This window comes from Ascaphus truei, chromosome 2 (genome assembly GCF_040206685.1).
Source record: "Ascaphus truei isolate aAscTru1 chromosome 2, aAscTru1.hap1, whole genome shotgun sequence".
Lineage (NCBI taxonomy): Eukaryota > Metazoa > Chordata > Amphibia > Anura > Ascaphidae > Ascaphus > Ascaphus truei.
This window is the reverse complement of record NC_134484.1, coordinates 294,738,018-294,762,851: the sequence shown is the minus strand read 5'-3', so window position 1 is coordinate 294,762,851 and position 24,834 is coordinate 294,738,018. Positions and strand designations below refer to the sequence as shown.

Genomic DNA, 24,834 nt, shown 5'->3' with positions numbered 1-24,834 from the left:
AGATCTTAGAGATGCCATTTATTTAACAAGAAAAACATAAATTTATGATTTTAAACATCCAGCAATTTTACATAACGTATTCCTACTATATCCTAAGATAAGAGTACTTGTGATCCTAGGTTTTGTTATTAAATTGTATCTTAGCTTTGTTGTTAATAATTGTAAATAAATTAAGCAGGTCACTTAGTATTTAAGGTAGAAAAGCTGTAACCTCCATATCTATATTTAACCCCTTAGGTGCCAATGTTTGGAGGGTGAAAATCCAAAAGGATTCTCTTTTATTGATTTTCCTTATGTAGTCTCCTCCCCTCCAATCGGGTTTCACTAGTTCAATTCCAAAGAATTTCAAACAAGAAGGGTTCTGGTTGTGTTTGATTCTATAGTGGTTTGAGACGCTATGAGTCTCTAAACCATTACATATATTTCTTATGTGTTCTCCCACTCTTGTTTTTAATTTTCGAATTGTCCTACCTACATACTGCAGGTTACAACCGCACTGTAGTACATAAATCACACCTTTGCTATCGCAGGTAATGTGTGATTTAATGACATAGTCTAGGTTAGAAATAGTGCAATTGAAGGAAGTTGTTCTAATATCTGATATTCTATTGTTTCCACATGCCTTGCAGTTTACGCATCTTTTAAAACCCTTTGTTAATTGGTCTAGCCAGCAGCTTTTAGTTTTTGGAGGTAAAAAGCTTGGTACAAGTTTTTGTTTAATATTTGGAGCTTTAGAATAAATAACCGCTGGTTTATTTCCGATTATTTCTCTTAAAAGTTCATCTTGTTTTAGAATGTGCCAATGCTTGTTTAAAACACCTTCTATTTGCTTAAAATTTGTACTATATGGTGTAATAAAGGGAATAAAAACTTCGTCTCTATTTTTTGGCTTCGTTACATTATAGACTAACATATTCTGTCTACCTCCCCTACCTTTTTAAGTGCTTTGTCGATTGTATGTATGTTATATTTTTTCTCCAGAAATTTATTCTTCATTGGTATTATTTGTTGTTCAAAGTCACTATGTTGCGTACAATTTCGCTTTAAGCGTCTAAACTCGCCGTAGGGGATATTTTCTAGCCAATTCCTCTTATGACAGCTATTGGCTTTGATAAAATTATTGCAATTCACTGTTTTAAAATGTGTCTTTGTATTAATAATACCTTTATCAATAAAAACCTCCAGATCTAGGAATATCACCTCAGTAAAACTCACATTATAGGTAAAGATTAAATTCAAATTGTTAATATTAATTGTAGAAAAAAAGGTATGTAGAGATTCAGGGTCACCTTTCCATATGATGATAATATCATCTATATAGCGCCTGTAGAGTACCAGGTTTGCCTCCCATGTCTTGTTTGGCCAAATTATTTGATCCTCCCACCACCCAAGGAAGAGGTTGGCATAGCTGGGGGCAAACCTGGTACCCATTGCGGTCCCTCTTTTTTGCAGGAAGTAATTGCCCTCGAACCAAAAAGTATTGTGGTTCAAGATAAAACCAATTCCATCAATTAAAAACTTTTTCTGTGTTTCTTCTAAGTTCAAATACTTTTCCAAACAATACAATGTGGCCTCACAACCCTGGGCATGGTCTATACATGTGTACAGAGATGTAATGTCACATGTAGCAAGTATATAATCTGATTGCCATTCTATCCTGTCCAGTGATTGTATCACTTGGGTTGTGTCTTTTAGGTAGGAAGGCAACTCCTTGACCGCAGGTTGGAGTAAAGTATCAATATAAGCTGAAAAGTTTTGGGTTAGTGAGCCAATCCCAGATATTATTGGTCTTCCTGGGGGGTTAGTTAAAGATTTGTGTAATTTTGGCAGGTAGTAGAAGACCGGTATTCTAGGATTTTTTGTTGCTATAAATTCATACTCTTTTTTGAGAAGAATACCTTTCTCTAGGCCTTCATCCAACAATTTTGTTAATTCTTTGGTGTAGAGTGCAATTGGGTTGGATTTTAACTTCACATACGTGGTAGTATCCCCCAATTGGCGTTCTGCCTCTTTTATGTAATCTTCAGTGTTTAAAATTACAACCCCACCTCCCTTGTCTGCCGGTTTAATTACCAACTCTTTGTTCTCTGACAATTCATCCAGAACTGCTCTTTCCTTTTTTGTGAAATTAGGTCTTATTTTAGATTTTTTATCCCCTATTGTTTTCAAATCTTCTTCCACTAGTTTCTGAAAGGTCTCTAAATAGGGACCCTTACAGAAACTTGGGTAGAAGGATGACGGTTTTTTTTTGGGACGTATGTGTATAGGGATTGGATATGTCTTCTATATTTGTTGGGACTATGTCTCTATGATCATTTTTGGTTTTTTCAAAGTACCTTTTTAAGGTTAATCTCCGTATATACTTCTGAGCATCCATAAATGTTTGGAATGCAGAGGCCCTATTTGTGGGAGCAAAGTTAAGGCCTCTGTTTAGAATGCCCTCTTCTTCTTTGCTTAAAACATGTTTACTGAGATTAAATATTCCTGACTTAATAGTTGGTTTCTCTATTTTTATTAGTCTCTTCTTCCCCCCTCTACAGCCTGTCTTCTTCCTCCATCTCTTCCTTCCCTGGATGTTATCCCTGAATTTGCTCTCCACATCCGTGGGTAATAACCCTCTGGTTCTCTGTCTCGCTCCCATCCTCTCCTTTGCTCTAGAAAAGGGGGTTCTTTCTTTTGGTATTGATTACCATTTCTCCATGGTGATCTATATCTTTCACCATCCCTTCTCTCATTTCGCATGTCCCCCTCATAATCTCTATCTTTTCTATAGCGATTTTCTTTAGGAGTTGTATCCCTTTTTTCCCTAGTGGGGTATTCTTTTTCTTTATAGTTTCTAGAATTTCCTCCATATCTTCTATTATTATTGGTTAACTTCCAGTCTGTGTATCTACTATGTTTTCTGTTTTCCCTAAAATGGTCTTTATTATCCTTACGATTATTTGTTTCTATATATCTATGTCTGTCTCTCCCTTTCTCCCGTTCTTTATCTACATGATATGGTTTCTGTTTTCTTACTGATTTACTTCTCTCTCTTTTCTCTCTTATTTCTGGTGTTCTTGAGTGGCTTCTTTCTTTATGTTGTGCTGCTACCCTGTTGCTCTTATCTTTGGTCTTATAATCTCTGTATTTATTCTCTATGTAATCTTGCTTATCCCTTAAAAATTTGGCCCTCTTATTGTCTTTCGTTGTTTCTTCTATTTTATCTAGTCTATCTTTAATTTCTATCTCACAATGGTTGAATTCTTCATGTTGTTCATATATTTCCAAATTTCTTTGGGTCTCAATAATTTCTTTGTCAATCCTTTTTAATGTCTCCCCCCTAGTTATTGTGATGAACCGCATTAGTTCAAATGAACAATTATCTAATATCCTGTTCCACTCTGTGATGAATGTGGGGTTGTCTTGTTCTAATGTAGGATTTTTATATAGACGTAACCCCCTGGGTATTCTGGCTTTCGCTATATATTTTTCTATTGCGGCCAGTTCCCAACATACTTTTATTTCTTCTGTCAGAAGTTTTTCTAAATGTTGGAATTCAAAGAACATTTTATCCTCATCTATACCAGGGCTATCTAAAATTTCGTCAGTTGTAATCATCTCCTCTCCTTGTGAGGTATCAAATACATCTTCCAGGATGGAGACTCTATGTGACCTGGTATAGAATAATGAAGCTTTCTCCATGTTGTAGGATATTTGAGGCTGCAAACTTAAATGAATACACAGACAATAATATAATACACAGACAATAATATAATAATACAAGAATGGCAATCAGATTATATACTTGCTACATGTGACATTACATCTCTGTACACATGTATAGACCATGCCCAGGGTTGTGAGGCCACATTGTATTGTTTGGAAAAGTATTTGAACTTAGAAGAAACACAGAAAAAGTTTTTAATTGATGGAATTGGTTTTATCTTGAACCACAATACTTTTTGGTTCGAGGGCAATTACTTCCTGCAAAAAAGAGGGACCGCAATGGGTACCAGGTTTGCCCCCAGCTATGCCAACCTCTTCCTTGGGTGGTGGGAGGATCAAATAATTTGGCCAAACAAGACGTGGGAGGCAAACCTGGTACTCTACAGGCGCTATATAGATGATATTATCATCATATGGAAAGGTGACCCTGAATCTCTACATACCTTTTTTTCTACAATTAATATTAACAATTTGAATTTAATCTTTACCTATAATGTGAGTTTTACTGAGGTGATATTCCTAGATCTGGAGGTTTTTATTGATAAAGGTATTATTAATACAAAGACACATTTTAAAACAGTGAATTGCAATAATTTTATCAAAGCCAATAGCTGTCATAAGAGGAATTGGCTAGAAAATATCCCCTACGGCGAGTTTAGACGCTTAAAGCGAAATTGTACGCAACATAGTGACTTTGAACAACAAATAATACCAATGAAGAATAAATTTCTGGAGAAAAAATATAACATACATACAATCGACAAAGCACTTAAAAAGGTAGGGGAGGTAGACAGAATATGTTAGTCTATAATGTAACGAAGCCAAAAAATAGAGACGAAGTTTTTATTCCCTTTATTACACCATATAGTACAAATTTTAAGCAAATAGAAGGTGTTTTAAACAAGCATTGGCACATTCTAAAACAAGATGAACTTTTAAGAGAAATAATCGGAAATAAACCAGCGGTTATTTATTCTAAAGCTCCAAATATTAAACAAAAACTTGTACCAAGCTTTTTACCTCCAAAAACTAAAAGCTGCTGGCTAGACCAATTAACAAAGGGTTTTAAAAGATGCGTAAACTGCAAGGCATGTGGAAACAATAGAATATCAGATATTAGAACAACTTCCTTCAATTGCACTATTTCTAACCTAGACTATGTCATTAAATCACACATTACCTGCGATAGCAAAGGTGTGATTTATGTACTACAGTGCGGTTGTAACCTGCAGTATGTAGGTAGGACAATTCGAAAATTAAAAACAAGAGTGGGAGAACACATAAGAAATATATGTAATGGTTTAGAGACTCATAGCGTCTCAAACCACTATAGAATCAAACACAACCAGAACCCTTCTTGTTTGAAATTCTTTGGAATTGAACTAGTGAAACCCGATTGGAGGGGAGGAGACTACATAAGGAAAATCAATAAAAGAGAATCCTTTTGGATTTTCACCCTCCAAACATTGGCACCTAAGGGGTTAAATATAGATATGGAGGTTACAGCTTTTCTACCTTAAATACTAAGTGACCTGCTTAATTTATTTACAATTATTAACAACAAAGCTAAGATACAATTTAATAACAAAACCTAGGATCACAAGTACTCTTATCTTAGGATATAGTAGGAATACGTTATGTAAAATTGCTGGATGTTTAAAATCATAAATTTATGTTTTTCTTGTTAAATAAATGGCATCTCTAAGATCTTTTTCCATGAGCCACAACAAATTGGATTCATTTGCAACACCCATGTTTTAGACAAAACCTCCTTTTAAATGCCAAATTTAGGTTTTTAAACTATTTTAAAGCAGCATTAATTTATATTTTAATCACAATTTAAGAAATTTAACCCAAATAAAACTATCTCCCCTCCATAATTATCCATCCTATCATCCTTGTTTTAATAACAAAAACACAAGAGGTTTGCCACCATTAAAATTTTTAGGCATGCCATTTGTTTTTAATTATGTATTTAATTATTTAATCACTATGTATAATCTGTATCACGACACTAAGTCAAGAAAGTATGAGCAATAGAGTTTAAGAACCTACAGCTATGTCAGGAACAAAACCAGCACCTTTGGAGTTAATTTGATGATCCTACAGTGTATATAAGACTGCTGTTACCCTGTGCCTATACACGTCACTGAGGAAGCATTGGCGAAACGCGTTTGACGTTTTTTGGCCATTACAAGCCACCGTAGTGAGGACTTGTTTTCCCTGTACTATCTGGCTCGGCGATCCCGTCGTCTGCGCATGCGCACGCGCACCGGAGCAGGGAGCTGAAATCTGTATGCTGTGTATGCTGAGGGACAGGCCGGTTTTGAGGAGGACATAGCCTGTGCACGGGCTCTTGGAAACCTTCAATCCCAGCCACCCGAAGTGAAGATCAACGCAGCAATCATCTGCCAACAGGGAAACAGCCAGGACAAACCACTCCAACCCAGGAAGGGATTCGTTGTGGAGTCTGGCAGCATCTCCTCTCTATGCCTGAAATTATCGGCCGCTTGTAAGTGTTCAATCTCTTTTTTTCTATTGTTAATAAATTTTATTGCACAATTTTTTCCCTTTATATTTTTTGCTAAGGAGGATACCAGGAGGCTTTTCCTCACCCTCAACCAAATACAGCTACATAAAGAAAAGAGTACAAGAATTCAAGATACTAGACACTCTGATGTAAGTGTGTCTCCTTTCATTTAGCAGTATTTTTCATCTCTCCATTGATCTCCTACCACCCCCAATCCCCCCCCCCCTCACAAATCAAACGAAGAGTTGTGTATAATCACTGTGTTGGTCCCTTACTGTGGTCCCCTCTCTTCTCTCCTTTACCTATATATCTAAAACGCCGTGGAGCCACAAGCAGAACAACGCGCCGGAGGACCCCCCTTTTCCTACCAGTACTCCCCTCAACAAACCTAATGACCCCCTCCTGCCCTCTAGACTAATGGCCGATAGCCCTATTAGCCAAATCTATCCAATAGAGTTTTTGGTTATTTAAAATTAAAAAAAAAACACATACTGTATGTATTAAAAAAATTAGGCCACCCTCATCTTTAGGGCAGAAGCCCCCAAAATCCATTAAAAAAAAAAAGGGCCGATCCACAACCATTAAAAGACATAAAATCAGCCCAATGTTTGATAGCCACCACAACAATAAAAGCTATAAAAAAAATAATAATCCAAGGCCCGGTGGCCAAGATGGTTTTTGTTAACCACCAGGTCTTCGATTATTTTTTTGTGTCTCTTATTGTTTTGTTTTGGTGACCATCAGGCCTTGGATTGTCTTTTCTATCGGTTTTTTTTTAATGGTTGGCTATCGTCCCTTTAATAGATTAATTCTGGGGTGCTTCCGCCCTGAAGATAAGGATGGCTGTCATCGAAGGTGGTTTAAGTAACCCCAATTTTATTACATGGCACACTTGATTGCCAATGTAGCTATCTAGGCCTCCATTTTTTTTTTAAATACAAGAGTTGTTTCTTTTTTTGAATGGCCAAAAGTCATACTAGCGACATTTGGCCAATAGGGCTATTGGCCATTAGTCTAGAGGAGGGGTGCGGGGGTTAGTTTTTGGGGGTATGGGTGATGAGGGTAGTTGCCCCGGGGAGGGTGGTTAGGCTCCTCGGGGTGTTGGTGGTAGAGGTTAATCTCTTGCTTGCCTTAGCGGTCAGTAAAAATATTGCATAGCAATGTTCTAGGGTTTATACCATCTGACCCCAACACCTTACCCACTTTAATCTGAGCAACTCTCTTAAAGACACTATTCTCGAACTGATATATCTGTCACGGAACCTTGTTTCCCAATTAAATGTTACATAAATATATTCTCAAGCAAAGGATTGCAGAACACTTATTTCGTTATATAGAAAATGGGGAGATAGTGTTTTATGTTAATAAACTTATGCGGTTATATGTTTAATAATGATTTCAAAACTTTAAGAAGTAGTAAGGTGCTGTGGGTACGGCTGGAGCTAGTTTGTGCATATCTCTCTTTCCCTCTCCCCATGCGCTTTCTCTCTTCCTCTCCCTCTCTCCATATGCGCCCACTCTCTCTCCCATGCGCACGCTCCCTCTCGCGCTCTCCCATGCGCGCGCTCTCTCACTCTCTCTCTCATGAGCTCTCTTTCTCCCTCTCCCCATGCACTCTCTCACCCACCACGCACTCTCTCTCCCCCCCCATGCATGCATGCTCTCTCTCCCCATGTGTGCGTGCTCTCTCTCCCCATGCACGCACTCTCTCACCATGCACTCGCTCTCTGTCTCACTCTCTCTCTCTCTGCACGCTACAGTATCTCCCTCTCCCCAGGCACACGCTCTCTCACTCTCTCCCTGTCCCTCTCACTCTACCCATGTACTCTCTCTCTCCCCATGTGCGCGCGCTCTCACTCTCCATGTGCTCTCTCTCTCCCTCCCTCTCCCCATGCGCTCTCTCTCATCCTATGCGTGCTCTCTCTCCCCATGCGTGTGTTCTCTCTCTCTCCGTGCATGCGCTCACCCTCTCACCATGCACGCTCTATCCCTCTCCATGCGCACGCTCTCTCTCTACCTCTCCCTCCCTTTCCCCAAGCACTCACTCTTTCTCTCCCTCTCCCTATGCACTCTCTCTCTCCCCATGCACACTCTCTCCCTCTCCCAATGCGCGCGCGCTCTCCCCATACGCGCTCTCTCCCTCCCTCTCCCCCCCCCTCTCCCCATGCGCGCTCTCTCTCCCCATGCTCGTTCACGCCCTCTCTCTCACCCCATGTGCGTGCACTCTCTCCCCCTCTCTCTCTCCATGCACTCTCTCCCTCTTCCAATCAGCGCGCTCTCTCCCTCTCTCTCTCCCCATGCGCACACTCTCTCTCTCCCCCTCCCTCCATGTACACACTCTCTCTCCCCATGCGCTCGCGCTCTCTCTCCCTCCCTTTCCCCATGCGCTCGTGCTCTCTCTCCCTCTCCCCATGCGCTCTCTCTCACTCTCCCCCCTCTACCCATACGCACGCTGTGACAGTAGGGGTTGCTGGCATCACAAAACTGTTATAAAGTCCAGCTAGCTACCCCTAAATCTATGTAACTTGCCCATCTTTGTAAGGCTCATTTTGGCCAAATGCATTTATATCTGGGGAAGAACAGGGAATGTGTAAATGTATTTCCATGTCTGTAAGAATGTATTTCAAAGTCTGTATTTGTTATTCCACAGTTTAGTGAATCAACATTCTTCTGTAAATGTGCTTTGGGGGTCAACCACGCAAGAAAGCAAATGAGATATTTCATTGTTACTGTCATTTCTATGGAGAATACAATCCACTTAGTTGAAGCTTTCTATAGAATTGATAGGATTAGGGACAGCTAGGTGTCGGGACTCCTGGGGGGAGGTGAAAGGCTGCTGATCAGATCTGGGAGTAAGAGCATTGTATTGCACAGACTCTAATTTAACCAGGGATGGGTTTTAGCATGCCCTCTGGCTGTTGTGGCACTAACTTAATCTGTGCTCTGATAGTCCAGTAGCCCCTCCAATGTAAAGGATAGCCACAGAGGTCTAAATAAGGGGTGCTGCTGATCAGAGAATCAGAGAGACACTGGGAAGGAGTGTGGAGATTCCCTCAGAGAACCATCTGAGAGCTACCTTCAGATAGACACACTGGGAAAGAGTGTGTATATCTGCTTTCAGGGAGCATCTGAGAGCAGAGAGGCTAACAGACTGAGAGACACTATGGGAAGGAGTATGGAGATCTACCCTCAGAGGACTATCTGAGAGATAGAGAGACATTACGTAAAGGAATTTGCTCTTTTATAGTGACCAGCTGGAGAGATATCTCAGAGGGGCTGCTGTGTTATCAGCCCTCTGAGATCCTGGACGAGAAGCGGACAGGACACACCTTCTTGAAGCAGGCCCCTGCACCTAGCGAGGCTAGAGTCTACTCCCCAGGCCCCCTGGTGCTAGTGATCCCGGTGGTTTTGCTGTAAAAGTACTGGTCTCCCGTGACACACGCTCTCTCTCTCCCCCTCTCCTCATGCTCTCCCTCTCCCCCCCTCTCACCATGCGCGTGCTCTCTGTTCTCTCTCTCCCTCCCCCATGCACGCTCTCCCCCTCTCCCCATGAGCTCTCTCCCACTCCCCATGCGCGCACTCTCTCCCTCTCCCCATGCGCTCTCTCTCCCCCTCTCCCCATGAGCGCGTTCTCTCTCCCCATGCGCGCACTCTCTCTATGCCCTCTCTCTCACTCCCCATCCCCATGAGTGCATTCTCTTTCTCCACATGCGCGCTCCCTCCCTCCCTATGCGCTCTGTCACTCCCCCCTCTCCCCATGTGCACGCTCTCTCTCTCCCCATGCTCGCGTGCGCTCTCTTTCCCCCTCTCCCTCCCTCTCTCCATGCGCGCACTCTCTCTCCCCATCAGCACGCTTTCTCTCCCCATGAGCGCGCTCTCTATCCCTCTCCCACTCTCCCCATGCGCTCTCTCTCCCCCCCTCTCCCCATGCGCTCTCTCCCTCTCCCCATGCACTCTCCCTCCCTCTCCCCATGCACTCTCCCTCTCCCTATGCGCTCTCCCTCTCCCCATGCGCTCTCACTCTCCCTCCCCATGCGCTCTCTCTCTCCATCTCCCCATGCGCTCTCCCTCTCACATGCGCTCTCTCCCTACCCCTTCCCATGCACTCTCTCTCTTCCTTCCCCCCATGCGCTCTCTTCCTCCCTCCATGCGCGCGCTCTCTCCCCTTCTTTCGATGCGCGCGCTCTGCCCATGTACACTCTCTCTCTCCCCATGCGCGCTCTCATGTCATCCCCATGCACGCTCTCTCTTTCTCCATGCGCTCCCTCCCTCTCCCCATGCGCACTCTCTCCCTCTCACCCTCTCCCCATGCACTCTCTCCCCATGCGTGTTCTCTCTCCCCCTCCCCATGTGCGCGCTCTCTCTCCCAGGAAGTAATCAGATACTTCTTATCTGATTGATGACACTTGGAGTGCAGACAGGAATTCCCTGAACCAGGAGCACCGGTGAATATAAGGCTACGGCCCACTGTCTGCGCTGCATGTGCGCCTGCCAGGCTGGCGGCACGTGCAGCCGAGTTCCCCAATCTGCAGTGAGCTGCAGGGGGAAAGACAGGGGAAGGGTGACGAGGGAGTGATGGGGGCGTGGCCATGGCATCACCCTCTAGTTTTCAAGTATATCCTGGGCACAGAGTTTTATGATGACAGATACATGGTTACAAATACATAGTTACATTAAGTGAGCAAGGTTATAAATTATATACAAGACATTCCATGCACAGTAAGAGATAATTCAGGTTTATTCTATGAAAAATCAGGTCTAGATATGAGACATATGTTGTGCCTATAGTCACCTCAAGTAGCCAAGTGACAAGCAGTAACTGGCTGTCAGATTAATTCTCTGATTGCTTTTCTAAAATCAAGTTAGAACATCTATGTTTTAACACAAAAATGAATTATTAGCATAAGGGTTTCTTTATATGTTTTATTTTATAATTTAGACTTTTAAAAGTCAAAGAAAAAAAAACAGAAGGTGACAGAAGATACAGACCCCTAGTGGCCCTATATTTTCAATGTATACTATTAAATTGTATACTGAACAAAGGTTATAAAAGTGTCAGCTTAATTCTTTTCTCAATGGTTCCACTATGACCACATCAATCCTTTTTGTTAAGTTACTATATTTACCACAACTGCCTCCACTGGAAAGTCATAACATGTATACACTACTTTTCTCTATCAATAAACTTATAATTTTTTGTTAGTTTTTAGTTCTAGAAAACATGTACTGTTACCTCCTACCATTAAGACTGTAAGGGGCCTATGCAGTAAGTTGCGAGATGTGTCTGTCGCCAGCGCAATTAGATCTCCTTTTTTTGCCGGGTATTTGCCGCTAAATGAAGTAAATGGCGATTGGGAGTAAAATGGTGAGTTCCACATGTTGCGCGAACACGGCGCAGCGCTTCGCGTTCATGCAGCAAGTGGCGGATGACGTAATGTATCGGTATGCCCTCCACTGCAATATGAGGTTAAGAATAATATAATTATTTTTAATCACACATCAAAAGTTTGACCTAAAATAATTTACCTGTAGTTGTGATCAATAGCCACTTATGCGGTGAAAGTTCCCTTTAAGTAGATTGGAGTTTCCATGCAAAGTGCCCAATCAGTACAAACACTTTAGTTGATCCCTGTGCAGAACCACTAAACAACACATGTAAGAAGTTCAGAATGACATGTAATACAAGTCAAGTTGCGCTGGCAACAGCAACACTAGAATGCCACAGCAATTTCACCAGCAGCTGAAATGTTCGGCTCTCGGCTGGTTGTTGGTGCCTTCTTGGATTGGCGCAGCTTTTTGGCGCTTTCCTCGCTAAGAGTTTCTGCCGCGCACCGCTGAGATCTTACTCGGCATCTACTGCATTCAGCGTAGTGCTTAATATGGCGAAATAGCCATTCTCGCCACCCGCATGGCGCTTTATTTCCAGCAACAATAGCATGTGCCGTGTTTCAGTTATCTCGCACACATACCACCATCAACTGCATACCATATGGCAATCTCGCAATAAAAAAGGCGAATTCAGCCTTCTCGCAACTTACTGCATAGGCCCACAAGTCTCAAAGTTAATCAGGACAGTTATCAAAATGGTAGAGTATTAAATGCACATATATATTTTAAAATGACGAACACAATTTGCTAGAGTGACAAAACATTTCTAATAAAATGTCTGGAGCTCAGTTTTCACAACCTGGGAAATTAATCATGCTGCATGCTACACCCCAGGTTGTGGTCTGAAATGTGTTTCCTTTGCCTTGTTGGCCAAATCAGAATGCTCTGCACAGGCAAACACTAAGTATTTCTCACTTTGCCACCTTAAGCTTCAGTCTGAAATGTTATACAGGCATACCCCGCTTTAAGGACACTCACTTTAAGTACACTCGCGAGTAAGTACATGTCGCCCAATAGGCAAACGGCAGCTCATGCATGCACCTGTCAGCACGTCCTGAACAGCAAAACCGGCTCCCTACCTGTACCGAAGCTGTGCGCAAGCGGGGAGACTATAGAGCATGTTACAAATGTGTTATTTACATCAGTTATGCACGTATATGACGATTGCAGTACAGTACATGCATATACGATAAGTGGAAAAAAGGTAGTGCTTCACTTTAAGTACATTTTCGGTTTACATACATGCTCCGATCCCATTGCGTATGTTAATGCGGGGTATGCCTGTACAATTTCCTTAGATGTGATGACTAGTGGGTCAATGAATAGAAAACCATCGACATTGTGTACCAATGATGTGCAGCTTTCTACTGGATCGCTTGATTTTACCTTAGTCCAAAGTTTTGAAGTTTGCTCCAGATGTTTTTTCTGTAAAAGAAAAGCTTGCTCTTCTGAAACATGGTTTCTGTGATGTAAAAGAATGATCTCAGCAACTGTATAACGTAAGTGTCCATTAGCCAATAGAGGAATTTGGCAAGAATTCCTTCTCGCAGCAAGTGTTCAGAAGCAGGAACAAAGTGATTGCCTGCAACAGGCAAATACAATAATTCAGGTCTTTTTACCTCTATGGGAGTAGTACAATGTTAATGGCGCTGGTCATAAAAACTGGCTATAGATGTTACAGACACATACAGTAAGCTGGGATTCGCTAAACCACGATGCAGAGCATAGCACCCCAACTCGGCGTTACATTTAGTTCAAATCAAGGGAGAAGTGGAACAATATGCTTATGGTTCTATTACACTGTGTTGTGAATGGCTATATCCAGATACTATGTAACTTTACTCTCTATACAGACAGAGACAATATGGTTACATACTTAAGCACATTCATTGGGAATGAAATAAGGTCATAACTAAGAGAATATTTGATAGCTATATTAATACCATATTCAGTAAAATATATCTATATACTCCGTGTACCTACCTTATTTTGAGATGTCTTAGTAGATATAAGCTACCTCACCATGGACACATTATCTAATGTGTTATAAAATATAAACTTGGTATTTGGAATTTATATTCAAGAACAATTTTGTGTTCTATTATGCTCTCCTATTAATACAATTAATATTTTGAATATTTTGAAATCATGGTGCAATAGAGGTAAAATACATATATTGACAAATTGATCCAAGAGATCAAAAAAGACCCTCCAAAGATGCACTCTATGATAAAATACTGATAAATGACTTAAACAGCCAGCTTATGGTTTCTCTGGAGTAGGGTTCGTTTTTAAAATCACAAAATAATAAATTTTTATAACATCCAAAAAATATTATGTGACATTGTGAAAAAAGAAAAAATTAAATTCTTAAAAATCCCCGTTTTGTTATCAATAGCGTTTCCTGCCTATAGGAGATACAACAATGTTAATCTTCATAAGTGTGTATTCATCTGTGGCTTTTAGTGTATTAAGAGCTCATCATATCACAGTGTTAGCATACATTATATTATAACTTCACAGTAAAAAGTTTTGATTCTGCCTCGGTGGGTCAGAAAAAACGTGGCTGTTTAAAACAATGTATTCGTCACTTATTCTCCTATAGGTTCTCAGGTATCTATATATGCACTCTCATTCCAATTCTGGTAGAAGCCTATGGTGAATATTCTCAGTGAATAACATCTTGATTTCAATATCTCCAAAGAAATACCATAGCAGGTTATTGCGTTATTCCTGGTTCACTTAAGCAGGCCCTACTTTCAGATTCTATGTAAGACACTTGCGAAACATAGACTTCTGTATCTGCATCCAATATGTCTATTCAGTGCATAGATAGGAACGCTATTCTAAACAATAAAAACATTCAAACAAATCTGCCTCGGCGGGTCAGAACACTCAAAGACCCATAATACAAGCCGTATTGTCAGGCACTGATGTCGGGCGCTGGTGTCGCTCTCCACTTACGTCACGACACACGTTTTACGAGATCAACTCGCTTCTTCAGGTGGGGAGGAGTCTGGCATTCGGACCCTACATGGGGGATATTTATACTCCCTTAGTTAGGGGCGTGACTTAGTTCTTCCTATTGACATGAGTTATACCTCTCAAATACTATGTATTACGGGTATTACCGATCGGATACTATGTATTGCATTGAATTAATGGAAAATTGGAATACAGTGATCATATGACAACTGCTATTAGTAGGAGGTAGTGATGAAAATTTCCTAAGCGGAACGGACAAGATTAAAATCAGAGATGGTAATCAAACAGGGGTAGTGTAACAGGGGAGTTATCCCTGTTCAGGTAATGTGCCTCTAATTCAGCAGTGTGGTGGTTAACTGCTGGTAGTCAATTAACAAACGCCACCTGCCTGATTAGATGGCTTAGAAAAGCCCGTCTTTTGAGACAGGAAGAGAGACTCCTTAGCTCACACTTGAGCTGAACTTGGAGACAGAGCAGGGATTGTCCTTGACTCTCACACTTGTCTTGAGCCCTGCCAGAAGAAACAGCAGAGCTGCTTTCAAGACACAGGGGAAACTTCTAAACCTGAACGCTGACACACCCTGAGGAAAAGGGAGCTGAACCAGGGACAGAGAAGATTTTCCCTCCAAACCACAAGGAACAGATAAGACTTTCATTTATGAGACTTCTTATATCTGCTTAATCCATGCTATATGTTTGGGGCTGGGAGACATGCTTATCTAAGGGAGTTGTGAACTGCATAGTATTTCACTAGAAATACTGCCAAGTGAATAGAAGCTTTGTTTACCCCTTGTTTGGATGGTTTCCTGATGTTAAGGAAACAGGCGCAATAAAAGGCTTATTTAATTTCACTATAATCAGTCTCCCTTGCATACCTCTGTGAGCGTCCGCCTACAGGTAGTAATGAAATTCATATATGGGGGTAGTAATGAAACTCATATAGGAATACCAAACTGGGGGTTTCCTTATATTCATAAAAACTAAATATTATAGTGTAAAAGTGTGATTAAACTTATGAGCTGCCCTCTATTTATCAATACAGTTCTTTATTATTAATTGTCAGATAAAATGAAATATAAAAAATAAAATAAGTGTGAGGTGATATAATATATTCACTATTAAACAACCATATTGTGTATTGGTGTAGGAATGTGACTAATAAACTAGGTGATCTGCCCTCTAATGGTCAATACAGATCATTACTGATATTAAGCTATATACCGAACCCCCAATCTAACCCCTTGTGCTTAGTGGTTGTTATACTGTAAGTAGGATGAATAAATGAAGCCCTCATTTAATCACTAGGGAGCAAGTGTTTGTAACTGGAAAATCCAACGGCACTCCCTTTGTAATAATCTTTTATTCCAATTACCTTTCCTGGGGCCAAAGTGACATGTTCTATACCGGCAAACTTAAGTGTGTTACTATTCCCATTATGGGTATGCAATACATGTGTTGAAACCAGAGTCTCTCTGGAGTTTCTTATATCTCCCAGATGTTCTAATATTCTTGTTTTAAGTTGTCTTTGTGTTTTTCCCACATAGGCTTTTCCACAGCTGCATGTGATTAGATAAATTACTCCTGTTGTTTGACAATTAATGAAGCTTTTTATCTTATATGTTACTGTCTTAGTTATGTTTGTAAATGTTTTTGTCACTCGCATGGCATTACAGGCCTTGCATCGTGAACATGGAAAAGATCCAGTGGGCTTGTCTCCTAGCCAAGTTCTTGGCTGATCAATTTCAAAATGACTATGTACTAACTTATCGCCAATGTTCATGGCTCTTCTATATCCCGTAGAGGGATAATCTCCCAGGACTTGTATTAGATCACTGTCTTCCAATAGTATATTCCAATGCTTTTGGAGTATATTTTTTATTTCCTTCAATTGGTTCGAAAAAGTACTTATGGATCTTATATTAATCTCAGATTGTCTCTGTGGTCTGGGTGCCAGGAGTTTGGACCTATCGGATATTAGAGCTTTATGATAAGCTTTATTTATCAAGTTGTTACTGTAACCCCGTTCGTGAAATCTCATCTTCATATCTGGAGCTTGGAGTTTGTATTCTATTAGTGTTGAGCAATTTTGACGTAACCGAAGAAACTGTCCAATGGGAATGTTGTCGTTAATATGTTTTGGATGATGACTTTGTGCTGCTAGTAAATTGTTCGTCGCAGTTGGTTTCCTGAAAATGCTCGTTTGTAAATTACCCTATATGTCTTTAAAAATGGTTATATCTAGAAACTCAATTTTGTTTTTTTCCACTTGATAAGTGAGTTTTAAGTTATCATTTTTATTCAGTATTTTTAAGAATTCATGTAATAAAATCTCCGGACCTTTCCAAAATAGCAGAATGTCATCGATATATCTCAACCACATTTCTATACAGGTGGTGTATTTCTCTTTGTCTGCCATGAAGACCAGTCTCCTCCCACCAGCCTAGGTATAAATTTGCATAGGTGGGAGCACATGTGGTCCCCATGGCAGTACCCTATATTTGCAAGTAGATGGATCTGTCAAACAAGAAGAAATTGTGGTTGAGAGTATATTCCAACAGCTTATTTATGAAGTTGTTATGGGGTACAGAATGTTCATCCCTTGCCATCAAAAAATGTGTAATAGATTTTAACCCTGAACCATGAGGAATACTTGAGTATAGACTCTCCACATCAAGGCCCACCATTAGGGTATCATGATCCAAAGATAATCTAATTTCAATAGCACATCCTTGGTGTCCCTTACGTATGATGGTAGAGCACTTACAAAAGGTCTCAGGAATAGGTCTAAATAAACACTTACATTTGATGTTACATTCCCAATTCCTGATACTATTGGTCTACCAGGTGGAGGTTTTACTCCTTTATGGATTTTGGGTAATTGATAGAAGGTCGCTGTTTGGGGGTGTAGTTATTAACATGAAGTCCCCATATTAGAACACCGGGCAGCTTCTTTCACCACTTGTCATCACCAATTGTGCACTGCACTGTTTCACATAGGTTGAGCGCTAATTATAGTATCACTTGTTTTTGCATTTCAATTTATAATAAAGAACTGTATAGATCAATAGAGAGCAGATCATAAGTTTCATCACACTTTTACACTATAATATTTATTTTGTATGAATATAATGAAACCCCCAGTTTGGTATTCCTATATGAGTTTCATTACTACCCCCATATATGAATTTCATTACTACCCCTGTTTGATTACCATCTCTGATTTTAATCTTGTCCGTTCCGCTTAGGAAATTTTCATCACTACCTCCTACTAATAGCAGTTGTCATATGATCACTGTCTTCCAATTTTCCATTAATTCAATGCAATACATAGTATCCGATCGGTAATACCCGTAATACATAGTATTTGAGCGGTATAACTCATTTCAATAAGAACTAAGTCACGCCCATAACTAAGGGAGTATAAATATCCCCCATGTAGGGTTCGAATGCCAGACTCCTCCCCACCTGAAGAAGCGAGTTGATCTCGTAAAACGTGCGTCGTGACGTAATTGGAGAGCGACACCAGCGCCCGACATCAGTGCCTGACAATACGGCTTGTATTATGGGTCTTTGAGTGTTCTGACCCGCCGAGGCAGATTTGTTTGACTGTTTTTATTGTTTAGAATAGCGTTCCTATCTATGCACTGAATAGACATATTGGATGCAGATACAGAAGTCTATGTTTCGCAAGTGTCTTACATAGAATCTGAAAGTAGGGCCTGCTTAAGTGAACCAGGAACAACGCTGTAGGCGGACGCTCACAGAGGTATGCAAGGGAGACTGATTATAGTGAAATTAAATAAGCCTTTTATTGCGCCTGTTTCCTTAACATCAGGAAACCATCCAAACAAGGGGTAAACAAAGCTTCTATTCACTTGGCAGTATTTCTAGTGAAATACTATGCAGTTCACAACTCCCTTAGATAAGCATGTCTCCCAGCCCCAAACATATAGCATGAAATGAACAGATATACACTGGCGACACACTTTATTCGAGCTTGGCTAGTCCCACAAATTCGGGTATACCCGGGTGTATTGAGGTTTGTGACTGTTTTCTGCCCGAGTGCATTGAGTTATTTTCCAAGCAGGGATTGAAGCATTTTATTCCCGCTGGCTGCAATACTGCACAGTATATATATATATACTGCATTACAATTCATGAATTTATGCCATCTGGTAGACACGCGAAGCATTGCAGCCTATTAAATCCTAATCATTATCATTTAACAGATCAGCCGCCCATCAGCCAGGCATGAACCCAGGCTGGGAAGGCAAATGCAACGGGGCTTGTCAGAGGTGAGGAGTGGCGCATTCCAGGTATCTGCCAGGTACATACCGGGTATTTGCTCGAATAAAGTGTGTCGGTGCAGTAAAAAGTCTTGTAAATAAAAGTCTTATCTGTTCCTTGTGGTTTGGAGGGAAAATCTTCTCTGTCCCTGGTTGCTACCTTTTCTTCAGGGTTTGTCAGCATTCAGGTTTAGAAGTTTCCCCTGTGTCTTGAAAGCCGCTCTGCTGTTTCTTCTGGCAGGGCTCAAGACAAGTGTCTCCAAGTTCAGCTCAGGTGTCAGCTAAGGAGTCTCTCTTCCTGTCTCAAAAGACAGGCTTTTCTAAACCATCAGGCAGGTGGTGTTTGTTAATTGACTACCAGCAGTTAACCACCACACTGCTGGATTAGAGGCACATTACCTGAACAGGGATAACTCCCCTGTTACAAACGCAATAACCTATTATGGTATTTCTTTGAAGATATTGAAATCAAGATGTTATTCACTGAGAATATTCACCATAGGCTTCTACCAGAATTGGAATTACTGTAGAGTGCAAATGTAGATTACTGAGAATCTTTAGGAGAATAAGTGACGAATACATTGTTTTAAACAGCCACGTTTTTTTCTGACCCGCCGAGGCAGAATCAAAACTTTTTACTGTGAAGTTATAATATAATGTATGCTAACACTGTGATATGATGAGCTCTTAATACACTAAAAGCCTCAGATGAATACACTTATGAAGATTAACATTGTTGTATCTCCTATAGGCAGGAAACGCTATTGATAACAAATAGGCTTATATGTATTAGATTTACTATCCTGACCTACTGAGGCAGAATCTTTGCATAATTTGTCGAGACACTGGGGATTTAGAGCATCCTAGTCAGACACATAAACAAAACACCAATTGGTTGTCTAAGAAAACTGAATTTTTGTGTCATAATTGAATAGCTAACAGAATAGCTCTTTGTATTATAGAACTACAGACAAGGAGTCATATACCCAGAGTCTCTAACAGTTAAACTATACACCTATTTGGTAGATGTAATATTGGATGTCGCAGAGGAATTGAAAAACAAATATGGTAAAAATATTCCTATACTAAAGAGAATTTCTACTACTCCGTTACGGGGATTTTTAAGAATTTAATTTTTTCTTTTTTCACAATGTCACATAATATTTTTTGGATCTAATAAAAATGTATTATTTTGTGATTTTAAAAACGAACCCTACTCCAGAGAAACCATAAACTGGCTGTTTAAGTTATTTATCAGTATTTTATCATATCATAGAGTGCATCTTTGGAGGGTCTTTTTTGATCTCTTGGATCAATTTGTTAATGTATGAACTTACCCAACTCCTGAAGGGATTTTAAATAATATACACTGTAAATAAAGGCACAGAGTCACTTATTATTTTGATGTAATAAAGTTTTATTATTTTATTTTAAATGGGTTCCTGATTTAGCCTCAATATCATTACATATATTGAGAATATGCATGGACTATTTGGCCAGATGATACCTAACAAACAAACAGAGTGCAACCAGTGGAGGAATCTTTCGGATCTTATTTTTGATCCACCTTGTACTCTGTATACCTATCCTCATGCACCATTTCATGTTAAACAAAGCACACAAATAGAATTGAAGGAAGAGCGGTTATTCTATCACATCTCCCCTTAAGCATTGTTCAGTCAGTCAAACATTACACTAGGTTCTTCATTTTTATGTAGGAATATAAAAGCAGAACACAATTATTTCTGTTAGTTACCAATATCTTAAATATTAATCAAGTACCAGAGTGAGAAGACATCCTTTTCTTTTATCTCAAATGCTTTAAGCTTAATGCTGAGAAGTATTCCAGACCCCTTCCACTTTATTTCCAATTCTATAGAAGTCTTGTTTCTATGCCCGTATCCTACCACGTTTTCATGCCCGATCACATGTAAATATGCAGTGGCGGATTTCTAGATCCACCGTCCCATGGCACTTAAATAGTGCTGCCTCATCTCCATCGAAATCACAGCGTTGTTACATGGCGTTTCATTGCCATGGCAACGCGATGTCACTTGACGCTGGACACCATGGCAAGGAGATGCCGTGTGACGTCTCAGCGTCATTTGATACTGCAGAAAGAAGGCAGAGTCAGCAGGAAGGTGGAGGCGGTAGCAGGTAAGGAACTTCCCATTAGGTCCGAGAGCGAAGCCTCTGTATGGGGGTGGGCATTTTTGCTACCATAGGCCCGGGCCTAATGGGAAATCCACCACTGTGTGTCTTCATTGCATTGTGTTTTCAACTGATCATGCTTAGCATTTACAACTTCAGTGAGGATCTTTTAAACATCACAATTTTCTTACCTTTTTTCAAACGTACCCAAATACAGTCCTCCACTCTCATCTTCCACAGAAGTTCTGATAAAGAGATCTTGCCAAACTTCACTGAATAAATTAAGGTTTTCACATGATTCAAGAAACGGCATTTGTTGTGGCTCGAGCCCCACAACAATTCAGGCACCACTCTATTCAAACATTGTCTGACAAAAACATACACTTGCCAAACATTGTTATGTTGCTTAAGAAGGTCTAGAAAGGTTGATTCCTCAGTTATGTTTTTTATTTTCTCTGAAAAAAAATTCTTTTCTTTTGTTGTATCAGAAATGTTTTTATGAGCCTCATGAAAGCTTTGTGCGATCATTTTGTATGGGTCCTTATAATTTTCATTTAAATCGGTGTATGTTTCTGCATCACAACTTAGATTTTCTCTCTCGTATGCTGACTCACGTAGTAGAGACATATCCTTATTCAAGCTCTCCAATTTGTCTGAATGTATTTTGGAAATCCTAACAGGGCAATGTTTTTTTAAAAGTGCCCTGTAAGGGCAACTCTTGTGGTTCTGTATCAGGTCCTGAAAAACATGTCTCATTTGCCAAAAGCGCTTGGGGAGTTTTTTCTTTTTTGTGCTTTCAACAGGGCATGGCTGGTCATAGCTTTGCTCAAAAATGCTGCTGTTAAGGAATATAGTTTCTAAAAGTGTCTGGCTCCCAGAAGAGCTACTTTTCAAATTAGTCAGTAAAAAGGTTTTAAGGAAACCCTCTTTAGATATCCTGCTTGAATACAACATACTGTCCCGTTCAATGAAAACTCTTGAAGGTGAAATTTTCTTTGGTTTTGAGCAAAGAGAATTGCATGACGTTTCCTTAGCACATTTGTGTTGTAGCTTGTCAAACTTAAAACCACCTGGAACTGAGCATTTAACAGAGGATTCTCCATGTGCTTTGTCTGAAACCTGTTGCATATGACCAGGATGGTGCTCTGTATCACACCTATTAGTAATGTTTGATTTACAGACATCATAAAAGCCCCATTCTACAACATCTGGATAAGATATTTTTTCCAATGCCTGGGCTTTAGGATACACGTCTAAGCATGAAACAGAAGTAACTGGATTAGCATCTCTATCCCCTTTAAACACAAATCGAGACCTGGTTCCCTCTTCATGCAATGTAATCCTTTGTTTTTTAGCTGGAATGTCAAGAATAACCATGTTGCACAGGCTCTTTGTGGACTTTATCTTTTCTGTAGCCTCTGAAGATAAAGCTTTTGTATTGCATGTGTCATCCATAAGGTTTGTGTACATTTTGTTTATTACTGGAGCAGTCATAGTAGAGGTCTTCTCTTTCTTGTTAGTCTTTTTAATTTTCCATCTGTTTAACTTGGAAAAGCACTTTTGATAAGGAAATTTCTTCTTTTGAATATATCGAAATAAAACATTGTTTCTTGTCATTGCATGCCTTTGTCTAACCCATGAAGGAGAAAGATTTGCATCATTGGAAAGGTTGTATATTGGTGGCCCACTAATTTGGTAGCAACAACTGGATGGCACCAACATAAAAAGGGAACAGTGCTCCAGCAAGTGCATCATTACATCATCTCCTATCCTACTAAGAAGGGTCCCCCACAGAGCACTGGTGCTGATAGTAGCTGTTGTGGGATTAGGAAAGTAGCTACACACATTTGGAGCAAACATAACACGCAGCAAGCTTTTTTCATCTATCAAGCCATACCCAAAAGCAAGAACATTCCTTCGCTTTTTTTCACAAATCCGTTGAATCACTCGGGCCACTACTTCTCTTTGAGTTGACAACTGTAAAGAAGAAAAAAATATATATATACAGTATATAAATATATATACACATAACAAAAATTGCTCAATTGTTTGCGTCAATGACAAGAGTACGATTTTCTTTGTTTAGAGTGTGTATACGTCTACAGCAGTGATTCCCAACCAGGGTTCCACGTTCGGTGGAGCAGACCCGGGGGCTCCGCCTACGGACCACGGGCCGCATGGCAGCCGCCTCCTCCGCCAACAACTACAGGATACCAGCCTCTCCTCCCGCTTGAGGTAGACATATGGCGGGTGGGGAGGAGAGTGATGCGAGATGCAAAAGGGGGGAGAGTGATGCGAGATGCAAAAGGGGGGAGAGTGATGTGAGATGCAAAAGGGGGGAGAGTGATGTGAGATGCAGGGGGGAGAGTGATGCGAGATGCAGGGGGGAGAGTGATGCGAGATGCAGGGGGGAGAGTGATGCGAGATGCAGGGGGGAGAGTGATGCGAGATGCAGGGGGGAGAGTGATGCGAGATGCAGGGGGGAGAGTGATGCGAGATGCAGGGGGGAGAGTGATGCGAGATGCAGGGGAGGAGTGATGCGAGATGCAGGGGGGGAGTGATGCGAGATGCAGGGGGGGAGTGATGCGAGATGCAGGGGGGGAGTGATGCGAAATGCAGGGGAGAGAGTGATGCAAGATGCAGGGGGGGAGTGATGCGAGATGCAGGGGGGTAGTGATGCGAGATGCAGGGGGAGGAGAGTGATGCGAGATGCAGGGGGAGGAGAGTGATGCGAGATGCAGGGGGAGGAGAGTGATGCGAGATGCCGGGGGGGGGGGGGGCAGAGTGATGCGAGATGCCGGGGGGGAGAGTGATGCAAGATGCACGGGGGGGAGAGTGATGCGAGATGCACCGGGGGGAGAGTGATGCGAGATGCACCGGGGGGAGAGTGATGCGAGATGCACCGGGGGGAGAGTGATGCGAGATGCACGGGGGGAGAGTGATGCGAGATGCAGGGGGGAGAGTGATGCGAGATGCAGGGGGGAGAGTGATGCGAGATGCAGGGGGGAGAGTGATGCGAGATGCAGGGGGGGGAGTGATGCGATATGCAGGGGGGGAGTGATGCGAGATGCAGGGGAGGAGTGATGCGAGATGCAGGGGGGGAGTGATGCGAGATGCAGGGGGGGAGTGATGCGAGATGCAGGGGGGGAGTGATGCGAAATGCAGGGGAGAGAGTGATGCAAGATGCAGGGGGGGAGTGATGCGAGATGCAGGGGGGTAGTGATGCGAGATGCAGGGGGAGGAGAGTGATGCGAGATGCAGGGGGAGGAGAGTGATGCGAGATGCAGGGGGAGGAGAGTGATGCGAGATGCCGGGGGGGGGGGGCAGAGTGATGCGAGATGCCGGGGGGGAGAGTGATGCAAGATGCACGGGGGGGAGAGTGATGCGAGATGCACCGGGGGGAGAGTGATGCGAGATGCACGGGGGGAGGGTGATGCGAGATGCACGGGGGGAGGGTGATGTGAGATGCAGGGGTCGTGGGTGATGTGAGATGCAAGGGTGGTGGGTGAGATCCAGGGGGGGGAATGATGTGAGATGCAGAGGGGCAGAGTGATGTGAGATGCAGAGGGGCAGAATGATGTGAGATGCAGAGGGGCAGAGTGATGTGAGATGCAGAGGGGCAGAGTGATGTGAGATGCAGAGGGGCAGAGTGATGTGAGATGCAGAGGGGCAGAGTGATGTGAGATGCAGAGGGGCAGAGTGATGTAAGATGCAGAGGGGCAGAGTGATGTAAGATGCAGAGGGGCAGAGTGATGTGAGATGCAGGGGATGGGTATATGAGGATGA

General features: G+C 41.6%; 1 protein-coding gene across 8 annotated transcripts in view; it reads right to left on the bottom strand.

Moving 5' to 3' along the window:
- The window catches only part of TERT (telomerase reverse transcriptase), a 505,909-nt gene that overhangs the window by 376,085 nt on the left and 104,990 nt on the right, over window positions 1-24,834 (bottom strand). For all 8 annotated transcript variants that reach the window (XM_075586351.1, XM_075586357.1, XM_075586358.1 and 5 more), the window contains exons 2-3: window positions 21,240-23,025; window positions 13,013-13,208 (exon numbers count right to left, since the gene is read on the bottom strand). In XM_075586351.1, coding sequence (XP_075442466.1) covers window positions 13,013-13,208; window positions 21,240-23,025 — 1,982 coding nt within the window. The remainder of the gene's footprint in view (window positions 1-13,012; window positions 13,209-21,239; window positions 23,026-24,834) is intronic.